This window comes from Entelurus aequoreus, linkage group LG04 (assembly GCF_033978785.1).
Source record: "Entelurus aequoreus isolate RoL-2023_Sb linkage group LG04, RoL_Eaeq_v1.1, whole genome shotgun sequence".
NCBI classification, from domain to species: Eukaryota; Metazoa; Chordata; class Actinopteri; order Syngnathiformes; family Syngnathidae; genus Entelurus; species Entelurus aequoreus.
Genome location: NC_084734.1, coordinates 45933454 through 45946501, shown reverse-complemented (window position 1 = coordinate 45946501; position 13048 = coordinate 45933454). Strand labels below are relative to the sequence as shown.

Genomic DNA, 13048 nt, shown 5'->3' with positions numbered 1-13048 from the left:
GCCATTGTTGAGGATGTTAAGAAGGTGGAGCACTTCCTGACCATGGCTACACCTCTTCCCATTTTCATTGAAATACCATCAATATGATCGGACCATGACAGTTGACTGTCTAATAGCACACCAAGCAGTTTTGCTTTTTTGACCTGCTCAATAGGTATGTCTGACATTGAAATATGAAGCTGTGGGTCATCAACAAGCATATGCCTGGATCCAAAAAGAATGCTTTTTGTTTTGTCAATATTCACAACAAGTTTACTATCACTTACCCAGAGTGACACTCTCTCCAGGTCCTGATTTAAGTTATTTTGTAGGTCATTTAAGGTAGAGGCAGTACTGTATAGAGTTGTGTCATCTGCATACATAACCATATTGGTGTTTGTTGTAACACAGGGAAGATCATTAGTAAAAATAATAAAAAGTAAAGGACCTAAGCAGCTTCCTTGAGGCACGCCGCAGTAATTGTACTTGCGTTCAGATAGGCTACCATTAAAACACACTCTCTGTGATCTTCCTGATAGATAGCTCAACATCCAAGAAAGTGACATACTATTAAAACCATATTTTCTCAGTTTGGAGATAATTATGTTGTGATCTATGACATCGAATGCTACACTAAAGTCAATCAGGACAGTACCAACCATCTTCTTGACATCCATTTACAGCCAGTCATCAGTCAGCTGAGCTAGAGCAGTAGATGTTGAGTGACCTTGCCTATAAGCATGCTGGGAACACGACATCAGTTTGTTGTAGGTAAAGTAATCCTGAATTTGTTTGAAAACAACTTTTTCCATCAATGTACTAAGAACAGGAAGTATGCTTATTGGTCTACTGTTTTTACCAGTAAAATCTTTATTTTTGTCCTTGGGTAGAGGGATGACCTTGGCCTCCTTCCAAACCCCAGGACAGACTCCATATCTTAATGATTTATTAAATATATGACAAATCGGAGTTGATACATGTCATGCCGCAATTCTTAACAATTTGCCATCTAACATGTCCGTCCCAGCAGGTTTATCAGATGGCAGTGATAACAACAATTTCTCAATATCAGAACTACTAACTGGTACAAAATCGAACCTGCAGTTTTTACCCTTCATTATATGATTTTCAATTAATGTGCATGAGGAGGAGCCATCAGAAGGCGTCATATTCACTCTCAGATTTTCCACCTTGTTTGTGAAGTAATTATTAAAATATGTGGCAATTTCCATTGGCTTAGTCAGGTAAGCTCCATCAACTTCTATATACGAATTTGTTTTACATGATGCTGATCTTCCCATTATTTGATTTAAAATTTTCCACAATTGTTTACCATCATGTCTAAAGTCATAGATCTTTGTCTGATAATATACCTTTTTATTACCTCTATTTATTTTAGTTACACGATTTCTTAATTTACGATAGATCATCGCATCAGAAAGTAGACCAGAAGAGTCCGCCAACTTTTTAGCCTGGTTACGTTGCTTCATAAGTGCTTTGAGCTCATTCCCTAACCAGGGGGTGCCATTTGCCTTGACAGTTGTTTTCCTGACAGGAGCATGCTTATCTGCAATCTGCAAAAATAACTTCATGAATGTGCTCAAACCATAAAGCAAAACAACAACAAGCAAATTGTCCAAAGGTCATAGGCCCTTTGTCTCTGATGATATCTGTATTTACATGTATTCTAGCATGTCTTATGAACAAAACAACCTATTGGAGGTGCCACAAATGTCCCCAATAGCTGTACTTACTGTATGTACATTTGACTAAAAGTTGCAGAGTCACCCCAGACAAGCTAGCTGTGCTAGAGTGGACAAGTACACAATACATTTGGTGTCATTGGCAGACTTTCTGTTCCTGTCATCAGAAAACAGAGTGAGGGTAAAATTGTGTTTTTTATCGCGGCCCATTAACTAGCTGCTGGCCAGCAGCGATCAATCCAAAAGACGCACATAACAACCTCCCTCGAACGACGCTGGAAGCCTCCACTGTGCTGTTTGCTCGTCTTTACTGGAAACGCATCAATCCAGGAAAATGATAAATGCGGCTGGATTTTCACGAGGAAGTGAAGAAAAGTATAACTGCAGGGGGATTTTAAAAAATGTTAAGAAGTCATTTCAGAGGAGGCACTCAGTTGTATTTTTCCATGCATTTCATTCAGCCAATTGACCACATCAAAACACTGCACTACTGCCAGGATAAAACTTGTCTAAATTGTATCACAGTCAGAGCATGTCCTAAAAGTAGTCGCTTATATTTTTCATCATTCATCTTAGTTATTATGTTCTTGTTGTGTCAACTTCATGTTCAAGTTTGATACTCAACGTAAACCTGTTTCCTGAATTAGCACCTTTATACCCACTTTACTTTCTTCTAGTGTTTGAATGGCTAAAGCATCTTTATGGTTAGGGCTTACAATGCCACCTGTTTTCTAGATTTGTATTAATTGTTTCTTTAGCAGCCATTAGGTTTAACTACTTCAATATTAATCCCCCTTTTTGTTGACTGTTTTTTCTTCAGGAGTAAATTACCTTATGCTTAGAAGTTATATTGCCCCCTATTGGTTCAGCATGCACTAGAGAGATTGAAATATAATGTTTTGTTTATGTGTTTCTATCTTATTTTTATTGTGGCATTTAAGAGTTCTACTTACGTAGTCCTCTGAATACATCGCCCTCGGCATCTGCGAGTGTCTTGCCTTGCTCCAGAGTGATCATCTTAGCTAACTCTTTCTAAAAAAAAAAAGTAAAGGGTACATAAGACGAGGGTACAGCATAAAACAATACACTGCTCAGCTGTAAAGTGACGTAGAATAAGTCTTACAATGTTGTCCTTGATTAGCTGCTGGTAGCGCAGGAAGATCTGCTGCCGGCTCAGGATGGAGGTGTCGGACCAGGACCGGAACGCTTTGGAGGAAGAATCCACAGCCGCCAGCATCTCGGTCTCGGTGGCTTTGGGAACTCGGCCCACCACCTCATTAGTGGCCTGACGGGCAGAGACAGACCAGACAGACGCGCTGACTAGGGGCAATCATTACTTCAAATCACAACATGTACCCGGTACTCTACTGCATTAACATTGATGGCATAAAGCTTTTTAGTCCTTTTACAATATTGTAAACATGTCTGTTTGCATTCGGCCGTCTTTACGAGCTATTATAACCTTGCTGGAGACATCACAACTTGAAATACAGCCAGAATGGAACTCGGATGGCCTCAGATGCCTTTTTTTGATCGTTTGTCTTGCGCAAACGCTCTCAAATATTCATTTTTAGGGCACACCAAAGCTAGTGCAGTTGTTATCAGACAGGGCACAGAGCGTCTATAAATACTCACAGGGTTATGAATGTCGAGCCATTCGGAGGTGTTAGACTCCACGAACTTGCCATCAATGAAGAGCTTGGTGGTAGGCTGCAATGTAACACAAATACATTCACAGCTTATAATGTACACAATCTAATAATAGAAAAATATATACAAAGATAATACACAGTTTCACAATGTTTATTATTCTGGTTGTAGGTTGCAGTGGATGATACTGACAGTTTGGGTGCGATAACTCCGTATAAGAGTTTACAGTTAAAATGTGATGTTTTTGTCTACAATCACCATGTGTAGCAGTTTGCAGTTCAGGGGCCGCACAGTGGTTGAGTGGTTAGTATGTCAGCCACATAGTATGGAGATCTAGGTTCAAGTCCCTGAATTACTCTGTGTGGGATTTCATATTCTTCCCAATGTGAGCATGTGAGAATACTTCACCTTTCACCCCAAAAACATGCATGTTACAATAAATTAGGACTAAACTGTTGATAGGTGTACATGTGAGCATGTATGGTTATTTAAGTGGCTCTGATGGTCAAGCGGTCGTCCAGAAACTTCAACAGATGGTTCATCAATGTGCACTGTCCTGAATAAATACATTTTTAAAAGTCTGCTGTACTGTTTATTTTGTGATTGACTGGCGACCAACAAGAGACTGCCTTTTACTGCATTATTTTATAGAAAATGTAAGAATTCAACTTTAAGCATAAACAAATGCTACCATCTCCAAGTTGTTATGCAATCTTTAGTGAGTAACTGCACTTTTTTTTTTTGCCTATCGTTCACAATCATTATGAGAGACAAGAAGACAGATGTATTTTATTTTAAACATTCTAACTCGTAAATAAAAGTCTGCTTACAGTAGTCAATGCAAGATCCTCAATTCCGCCCATAAAGCCCTCTAAATAACCATCCAAAAAGTGCCAACAATACTCCATTTACATTTTGTGACTTGAATATTAACCAAGTATTAGTGATATTGTTATAATAAGCGCTAACGCAGACAAACTATTTATAGTGGCGTGTTGATCAGCTTGTTGCTGCTATATTAACATCATGAGCTGGTGAGCTGCTTTCTTGCCTCAGAGCTAGTGAAAGTTTATTCTACATCATAAATATAGTAGAAGGATGAGGACATAAGCCGATAAGCTGGTCAACTTTGGCATCCAATTTAGACCCGGGAATGGCGAGAAAGACACGAAAAGATGCTTGGTTTCACCCCCCTTTTTTCTTCTAAACGGGAATATATCAACATCCGAACAGTCAGTACCCTAGTGACAGCAGACATTGTGCAGTAAATGATGTTTTATTATGTTTGTTGGCTCTCATGAAGTCTGCATTAAGTAGCAATCAGTGATGTTGAAGGAAAAAGCAAACGTTGTGATGCGTTTTTGAAATTAATGCAAAGTGGTTGCTTAAAATGATCAAAATATCCATCCATCCATTTTCTACCGCATGTCCCTTTTGGGGTCGCTGGAGCCTATCTCAGCTGCATTCGGGCGGAAGGCACGGTACACCCTGGACAAGTCGCCACCTCATCACAGGGCCAACACAGATAGACAGACAACATTCACACAAAATATATAAATATTAAATGTTGTTATGCATGTGCCCGTTACTACATTACATATATACACAATATAAAAAACTCAACACGGGGAACCTTACCGACACGGAAAGGATTGACAGATTGATGGCTTTTTCATCACTCTGTGTGAAAACCTCCCCACTCTCCCAACCGCGCCATGTCGGTTGGGAGAGTGGCCGTGCCAGCAACCTGAGGGTTCCTGATTCAATCCCCAGCTTCTACCATCCTAGTCACGGCCGTTGTGTCCTTGAGCAAGACACTTCACCCTCGCTCCTGATGGGTCGTTGTTTCGCACCTTGCATGGCAGCTCCCGCCATCAGTGTGTGAATGTGTGTGTGAATGCGCTTTGAGTACCTTAAAAGATAGAAAAGCGCTATACAAGTATACAGTGTTGGGACTAATGCGTTACAAAGTAACGCATTACTGTAACGCCGTTAGTTTCGGCGGTAACTAGTAATCTAACGCGTTATTTTTTATATTCAGTAACTCAGTTACCGTTACTACATGATGCGTTACTGCGTTATTTTACGTTACTTTTAATGTAGCATAAAGTGTGTTTTATCGGAGCGCTGCAGTGTCATCGTTCTTTTGTCATAAGCCGGAGAAGAGAGACATGCGCTTTGTGTGTGGGTGAGTGTGAGTGTGTGTGTGTGTGGGGGGGGGGGAGTCGAGTTTGTTAACATGGAGATATTTTCACTACTTTTCTTTTGTCGAGCACAAAGAAAATAACATTTTAGTTAAATGTAAATTGTGCTTTAGATCAAAGATCCCATCTACTGCCCAAAACAGCAATTCAAATCTGCTGAAACAAGCTACATAAGCAACATGCTTCGACGTAGCTAGTAAAGAGAGACAGAGACTCTGATGCCACTTTCCCTCCACCACCACCACTTAAGGATTAACTCTGCCTCTGCTCATCATTCAGCACTGAAGGTACACACTCTGTCAATCAATGTTCCCTCTAATTGTTCATGTGTGTGAGCAAAGGCAAAAACTCCCTGAGCATTCAGTGGAGCCCATGTGAGCAACATCAGACGTGCACACTGTGGCTACACCAGCAGCACACCTGTCCCAAACCTGACTAAATAACAAGTTCAATCTCCATCCATCCATTTTCTACTGCTTGTCCCTTTCGGGGTCGCGGGGGGTGCTGGAGCCTATCTCAGCTGCATTCGGGCGGAAGGCGGGGTACACCCTGGACAAGTCCCCACCTCATCGCAGGGCCAACACAGATAGACAGACAAGATTCTCTTATTATAATCAAATGACAGCAGTCATTTCCATTTCTAATATAAGTGTTTAGGCCCACTTACAATGACAATAACAAAAAATATTGTTTTTCATGAACTGTGTACTTGTATTGTTTGTCTGGGTGGAGGTCCTGCTTTGGAAATAGTTTGTACCCCTTTCGGACATTGCATTTAGTTCCCATTAAAACATTCACATGTTGCACAATGAGATGTAGGCAGGGGATCATGTGTACATTCCTGCAACTTCCTGTTTGTAAAATATATATTTTTATTAGTATTTATTTAATATACTAACAGCATTTCATGATTAATATTTATAAATTAAGATTCCTAATAAATGGCACTAGAATAAGCACACATTTGATTGGTAAACCATAGTGTAACGACCTGGAATGACACTTTATGTGTGGTGTTGGAGTTGTCCGACTTTTTGTGTGGCTATAAACGCATCACTGGCTAAGTGCCATATGTGCATGTGTTGGCGCAAGTGGGAAAGAGCGAGCGGCTGCTGATGATATATCAAAGTTGCTTTTGGTCTGGTTTGTACTGCAGAAAATGACCACTTTTGCTAGATATCATTTTTTTACTGATGTTTTGGTGATGTGTTTATGGCCGAGAATAAAGAGTTTTGCTCAGTAAAGTGATGGATGGAATTCATGTCCTCAAAGCGTCTCGACAGACGTTACAATATTTGAACAATGATGACGAAAACTGTTTTCTCTGTCGTGTCGAAAATTGTTATGCACTTATTTTTTTATTTGATTTTGTGCGTGGCATAGATTTGCCGTGCGCAGAGGACGCTTGAGCAGTGCACAATTGCACAGGCGCGCACCTTAGAGGGAACATTGCTGTCAATTATCTTATATACTCTTTCATTTTAGACTTCTAGAGTGTTTGATTATCACATCACTCTAAATCAGTGTGTGAATGTGTGTGTGAATGTGTGTGTGAATGGGTGAATGTGGAAATACTGTCAAAGCGCTTTGAGTCCCTTGAAGGTAGAAAAGCGCTATACAAGTATAACCCATTTATCATTTATTTATTTAAATGTATAGACTATAAAGTTCACAAACATAAAGAGGGATGCTAGTGGGCCAGGCCAATCTTTCCTTATCTCTAAACTAAAACTGGGGAAATGTGTAGAGTGTTCTGGGCTTCAGACATTATTTTGTGTCAGAATTCCTTGAGGAAAAAATGCCTGGTTAGGCTTTGTGTATGTAGTGTGTGCCTTCCTTGCTTTACAGCTATGTTGTTATTATGCTGTTTGTGTCATGTCTGTTCATGTTTTTGTTTTGGCCATGTGTTTGTTTTTTGGACTCTTTTTAGTTCTTGGTTGCACTTCCTTGTTTGTTTGTTTCCATAGCAACTCATTAGTTTTCACCTATCTTGTCACGCACCTGTTTCACGTTTTGAGTCACACACCTGTTTTCACTGATCATGTCACTATTTAAATCTGTCTGTTTCTGTTGTTCGTCCTGGCGACCTCACACTATTTCATCACTCTGCTTCATGTCATGTCACAGTTCTTTGCCAAGTAAGTTTTGTTCATTTATGCCACAGTTAGTGTTTTTGTTTTATTGTTCATAGTTTCTGCCTTTGTGCAAGTTTTGTGTTTATACCCAAGTTTTGTATTTCCGCCTTTGTGCGCGCCTTTTGTTTCCATAGTCAAGTTTTTACCTCCGCTGTGAGCGCTTTTTGTTTATTCCTTTTTTTGACAGTGAAAATTAAATCATGTATTTAAATACACGTCTTGCCCGCGCCAATTTTCGTTGCCTTCCGGAGAAACAAAACCCAAGAACCAAGTCCTGACAGTTTGTTACTTATGTATGTTATGTTGCAGCTATTTAAAATAGTTTTGTCGATTTTTTCTGGCCAGAAACAAATTGGCCTTTGTAACATATCTTTGTCTTTGTGTGTTGTATGTAGAGCACATTGCTTAGCAGAGTTCAGTGATGCAAATGCATGTCAAGTTGGTCAACAGATTGTATTATTCTCCAGTGCAATAACAGTACTGAAATGAAGACTAAAAGGGCATTATTGGGAGCCTTAAAAAAAAGAAGAAAAAAAGAAGTAACTAAATACTTACTTTTCACAGTAACGCATTACTTTTTGGTGTAAGTAACTGAGTTACTTTTGAAATAAAGTAACTAGTAACTGTAACTAGTTACTGGTTTTCAGTAACTAACCCAACACTGCAAGTATATATCCCATACACTTACAGCATATACCTCCATAAAACCTTTATGGAGGTGTTTGAATGTTTTTTAAAAGCTTTATAGTCAATATAGGCTCCATTTTTGCTGGACTTTTGATCATATTTATTTACTAGTTAGAATGCATTAAAATAAGAAAAACATGTGTGCTTGTCTTACACAAGGATTGTGAATGGCAGCCAAAATTCCCAAAAAAGTGCAGTTCTCCTACAAAGCATTTAAATCAAATTTAAAAACGCTAAGCCGGTACTAATAGGGACTGTTTATAGACCCCCTAATCAGAGTGATTTCTATGGGGCTTTGGAAGAATGCTTGGCAGGGACAGACAACGTGGAGAAAATTATAACTGGGGATCTGAACACAGATATTCAACGCAAAGATGCGCCTGTCTTCAGATCCTTCAGCAAGTTTTGTAATCTGCACGGTCTTTCCCAGCTAATAGCGCTACCTACAAGGGTGTGTGATTCCACCCAATCAACCATAGATCTCATTCTCACTTCAGACCGGCCTAAAATAAAAAATAGTGGGGTCATGATCTGTGGTCTTAGCGACCACTATCTAACCTTCTGCACCCGCAAAATAGCTAAACCCAAAACCAATGGCCACATAACAGCCCAATCCAGATCCCTCAAAAAATACTCCAATGACAATTTCAATTTAAAATTAGATGAGTGGGACTGGTCCCCTGTGCTCGTGAGCAACCTGGTCGATGTTGCTTGGGATCGCTTCAAAACGGCGTTCCTAAAGATACTAAATGACATGGCTCCCGTGAAAACAGTCAGGATCAAAGCCCGCTCGGAACCATGGATGAATCTGGACCTTTTAGCTGCCATTAAAGACAGAGACAGAAAATACTCTGAATACCAAAAATGTAAAACAGAAGTAGATAAACAACCCAATAACATCAACCTCAAATTACTCCTTTCAACTCTCAAAAAGCAATGCGATAAATTAAGAAATAAGTCAACCAACCTGACTAAATCCTTAAAAAAAAATTACATTAACGACAAAATAGAGGAAAACACAAATAAGCCACGTGAGCTCTGGAAAATTCTCAACAACCAGCTTCCTGGTTGCAGCCAGAAACTTAAAACAAGACTCACCAACATCAGCATCAAGGAGGGTGACTCCCTCATTACAGACAAAATGGAGGTAGCTAGCAGACTTAACATCTTTTTCACCAGCATAGCCGCAACTCTTGTCAACAAGCTGTCCCACCACTCTGGTCGCTTTGGTGTAGAACACATTAAAGCCTTCTACAGAAAGCTAGGAGTATCCAACGATGATTTCAAATTAGAAATGGTCACAGCTGATGAGTTGTTTAAAAAAATGAGCGCGCTCCACCCTAACAAGGCCACCGGCCTTGATAATATTCCCTCCAGATTCCTCAGGGACTCTGCCTCCATCATTGCCCCATCATCACGCACAGAATAAACCTATCAATTACACAAGGCCAAGTACCAAAAGATTTTAAGATAGCAAGAGTAACTCCCCTCTTTAAAAAAGGAAGCAAATTGGAACCTGGCAACTACCGACCTGTTTCTATTCTCAGCTGCATTTCGAAAGTAATGGAGAAAATAGTTTATGAACAGGTCGATAGTTACGTTGCCACTAATAAACTCATGTACAAATTCCAATCCGGCTTCAGAACTAACCACTCCACTGACACATGTCTTCTCTATCTGACCGACCACATCAAACATGAGGTGGACGCGGGCCAATACTGCGGCATGGTCATGCTGGACCTTCAGAAGGCCTTTGATACCGTTAACCACGTTATACTGTTGGATAAGCTCAGAGCAATCGGATTTAACAAAACCTCATGGAGCTGGATGCAATCCTACTTGGAGGGGAGGGAGCAGGTGGTAGAGGTGAACGGCACCGTGTCCCCCCCGCCCCCTCTCGGTGAGCTGTGGAGTCCCCCAAGGCTGTATATTGGGACCTTTACTGTTCCTAATATACATAAATGACATGTCATCGGCATGCGACTGAATTGTTTTTGTTTGCGGATGACTCTGCCCTGCTGGTATCCGGCAAGGACAAGTCACAGGTGGAGAAAATCCTCAGTGCTGAGCTGTGTAGAACTTGCACCTGGCTCGCTGACAACAAGCTATCCATACACTTGGGTAAAACAGAATCCATCCTGTTTGGGTCCCACATCAACCTTAAGAAAGTCAATGACTTCACCATAAAAGTGGGTGACATTGTTATCACCAGGAAAGATGAGGTCACCTACCTAGGTTCCATTCTAGAGGCTAACCTTTCCTGTGATAAAATGGCAACCAAGGTAATCAGAAAGGTTAACCAACGAACGAGATTTCTCTACAGAATCTCCTCTCTGGTCAACAAAAGCACCTTGAGGATTCTGGCGGGAACTCTCGTTCAACCCTTTTTCGATTACGCATGCACCTCCTGGTACCCTAGCACCTCCAAAACCCTCAAATCTAAACTCCAAACATCTCAGAACAAGCTAGTCAGGTTACTTCTAGACCTCCACCCCAGATCCCACCTCACTCCTACCCACTTCTCTAAAGTGGGCTGGCTCAAGGTGGAGGACAGAGTTAAACAACTTGCACTGAGCCTAGTCTATAAAATCCACTACACCTCCCTGATACCGAAGTACATGTCAAACTACTTCCTTAACGTAAATGACCGCCATAACCACAACACCAGGGGGAGCTCCACTAACCACGTTAAACCCAGATTCCGGACTAACAAAGGTCTTAACTCATTCTCTTTCTATGCCACATCAATGTGGAATGCGCTCCTAACAGGTATAAAAGAAAGGGCATCTCTATCCTCCTTCAAAACCGCACTAAAAGTTCACCTCCAGGCAGCTACAACCCTAAACTAACACCCTCCCCGGATTGCTAATAATCAAATGTAAACAATCAAATGCAGATACTTTTTCTTATGCCTTCTGATCTCTCTCTCTCTCTATATATATATATATATATGTCCACTACTTGCTGTCCATATCCTACCCCCCACCCCCTCCACACTCCTGATTGTAAATAATGTAAATAATTCAATGTGATTATCTTGTGTGATGACTGTATTATGATGATAGTGTAGCCGAGTGTCCTGGGTTTGCATATTCGGTGTACTTATATAAAATAATAAATGGGAGTCATGAGAGCAGGTCGGTCTCCACCACTTCTTTAATGTCATTCCTCACACACCTCCTTCCACAACAACCTTTATAGACCTCTTACGTCACAGCCCTACGGCAACTCTGGAGGGACAACACTCCTCCTTACCCAACACACTCCGGTAACTTGGGACATCCTGAACAGTTTGTTACATACGTCCCCCCCTCAATTAGAAACGTCCCCGTTTCGTCACAAACAAAATAGGTAACAAACAAGGGGAAATAGAGTAGAGAAAAAAAACAAAAAACTTCACAATCTTCATGCACACAACAAATCAACAATATTTTTATCTGATCCACAAAGTATTGCATAGGCTAGCACCCTGGCCCCTCAAAACATGCAAACACTTGTAGATGCGAAGGAGGTCGCTCCAATCGCTCCTGTGCGAGATAGTTCGATGATGCGAGGGAGGTCGCTCCAATCACCCCCTGCAAGATAGTTCGATTGTGACGCGCCATCATGCCATCAGCCTCGGGGTTATAGGCAGTGAAGGAATCAATAAAGTTCCATCTAGTGGTGCTGGCAGAGTCTCTGGAAGGGGCAACCACCCTGGGCCACTCCAGAATGTCCATGACTACCCTCCGGAGGGGCCGACAAACCTGGGATACCCTCTGAACGTCTGGGCCACTCCAGAATGTCCATGACCACCCTCCGGAGGGGCAACAAATCTGGGACCCGCCCACAGGGACGTTAAGGGCACCTACGGGTTCGACACGCTCTGCACTGTTCACACCACCGACGGATGTCTCTCATCATGAAGGGCCAGTAGTAAGATTGCCGGGAACGCCTCCGTAACAAGCCGGCTCACATCCGCAGCAAACACCTCCAAGCTCTCCCCCGGAGCACGCACACGCGCTGATAGGCTGGACCCGAAGCGGTCCATCAATTGTCTCTGTCCAAAAGCTTCCCCCAGTCTCTCTTCAATGAGACGAGTCGGGAGACTTCTCACCAGCTCCTCATTGCAGCTGGCTCCCGCCGTCGTGCAAACGGCTACTTCCAACTGCCTCGCACCAGTTGAGAAACTCTGGCTCCTGTCGCCGGTGAAGGGAGCGGTTAAAAAAAAAGTCAATTTTTGGCATTCATGCCGTGTGAATGTCTGTCAAACAGTGCCTTGTCAGGCTTAAAATGGTCGTCGTCACCACACCACATGTCCGCAAAATAGCCAGGAAGCTAACTATACACGTGCAGCTAACTGGAAACTCACAAGTCCCGTGTAACACTTTCTTCTTCTTTTTTTTTTCAACACAGCGGTTAAAATCCCACCGCTGCCACCAATGTAGCCGAGTGTCCTGGGTTTGCATATTCGGTGTACTTATATAAAATAATAAATGGGAGTCATGAGAGCAGGTCCGGTCTCCACCACTTCTTTAATGTCATTCCTCACACACCTCCTTCCACAACAACCTTTATAGACCTCTTACGTCACAGCCCTACGGCAACTCTGGAGGGACAACACTCCTCCTTACCCAACACACTCCGGTAACTTGGGACATCCTGAACAGTTTGTTACAATAGTATATATGATAGTATATATCTGTATCAT

The 13048-nt window shown here is 41.7% G+C and overlaps 1 protein-coding gene across 1 annotated transcript in view; it reads right to left on the bottom strand.

The window, feature by feature from the left end:
* Window positions 1–13048, bottom strand: part of LOC133648678 (methylmalonate-semialdehyde/malonate-semialdehyde dehydrogenase [acylating], mitochondrial-like) — a 33904-nt gene that overhangs the window by 20104 nt on the left and 752 nt on the right. Inside the window, exons 3-5 of the mRNA XM_062045003.1 lie at window positions 3318–3392; window positions 2806–2967; window positions 2636–2714 (exon numbers count right to left, since the gene is read on the bottom strand). Of these exons, the coding sequence (XP_061900987.1) occupies window positions 2636–2714; window positions 2806–2967; window positions 3318–3392 (316 nt within the window). The remainder of the gene's footprint in view (window positions 1–2635; window positions 2715–2805; window positions 2968–3317; window positions 3393–13048) is intronic.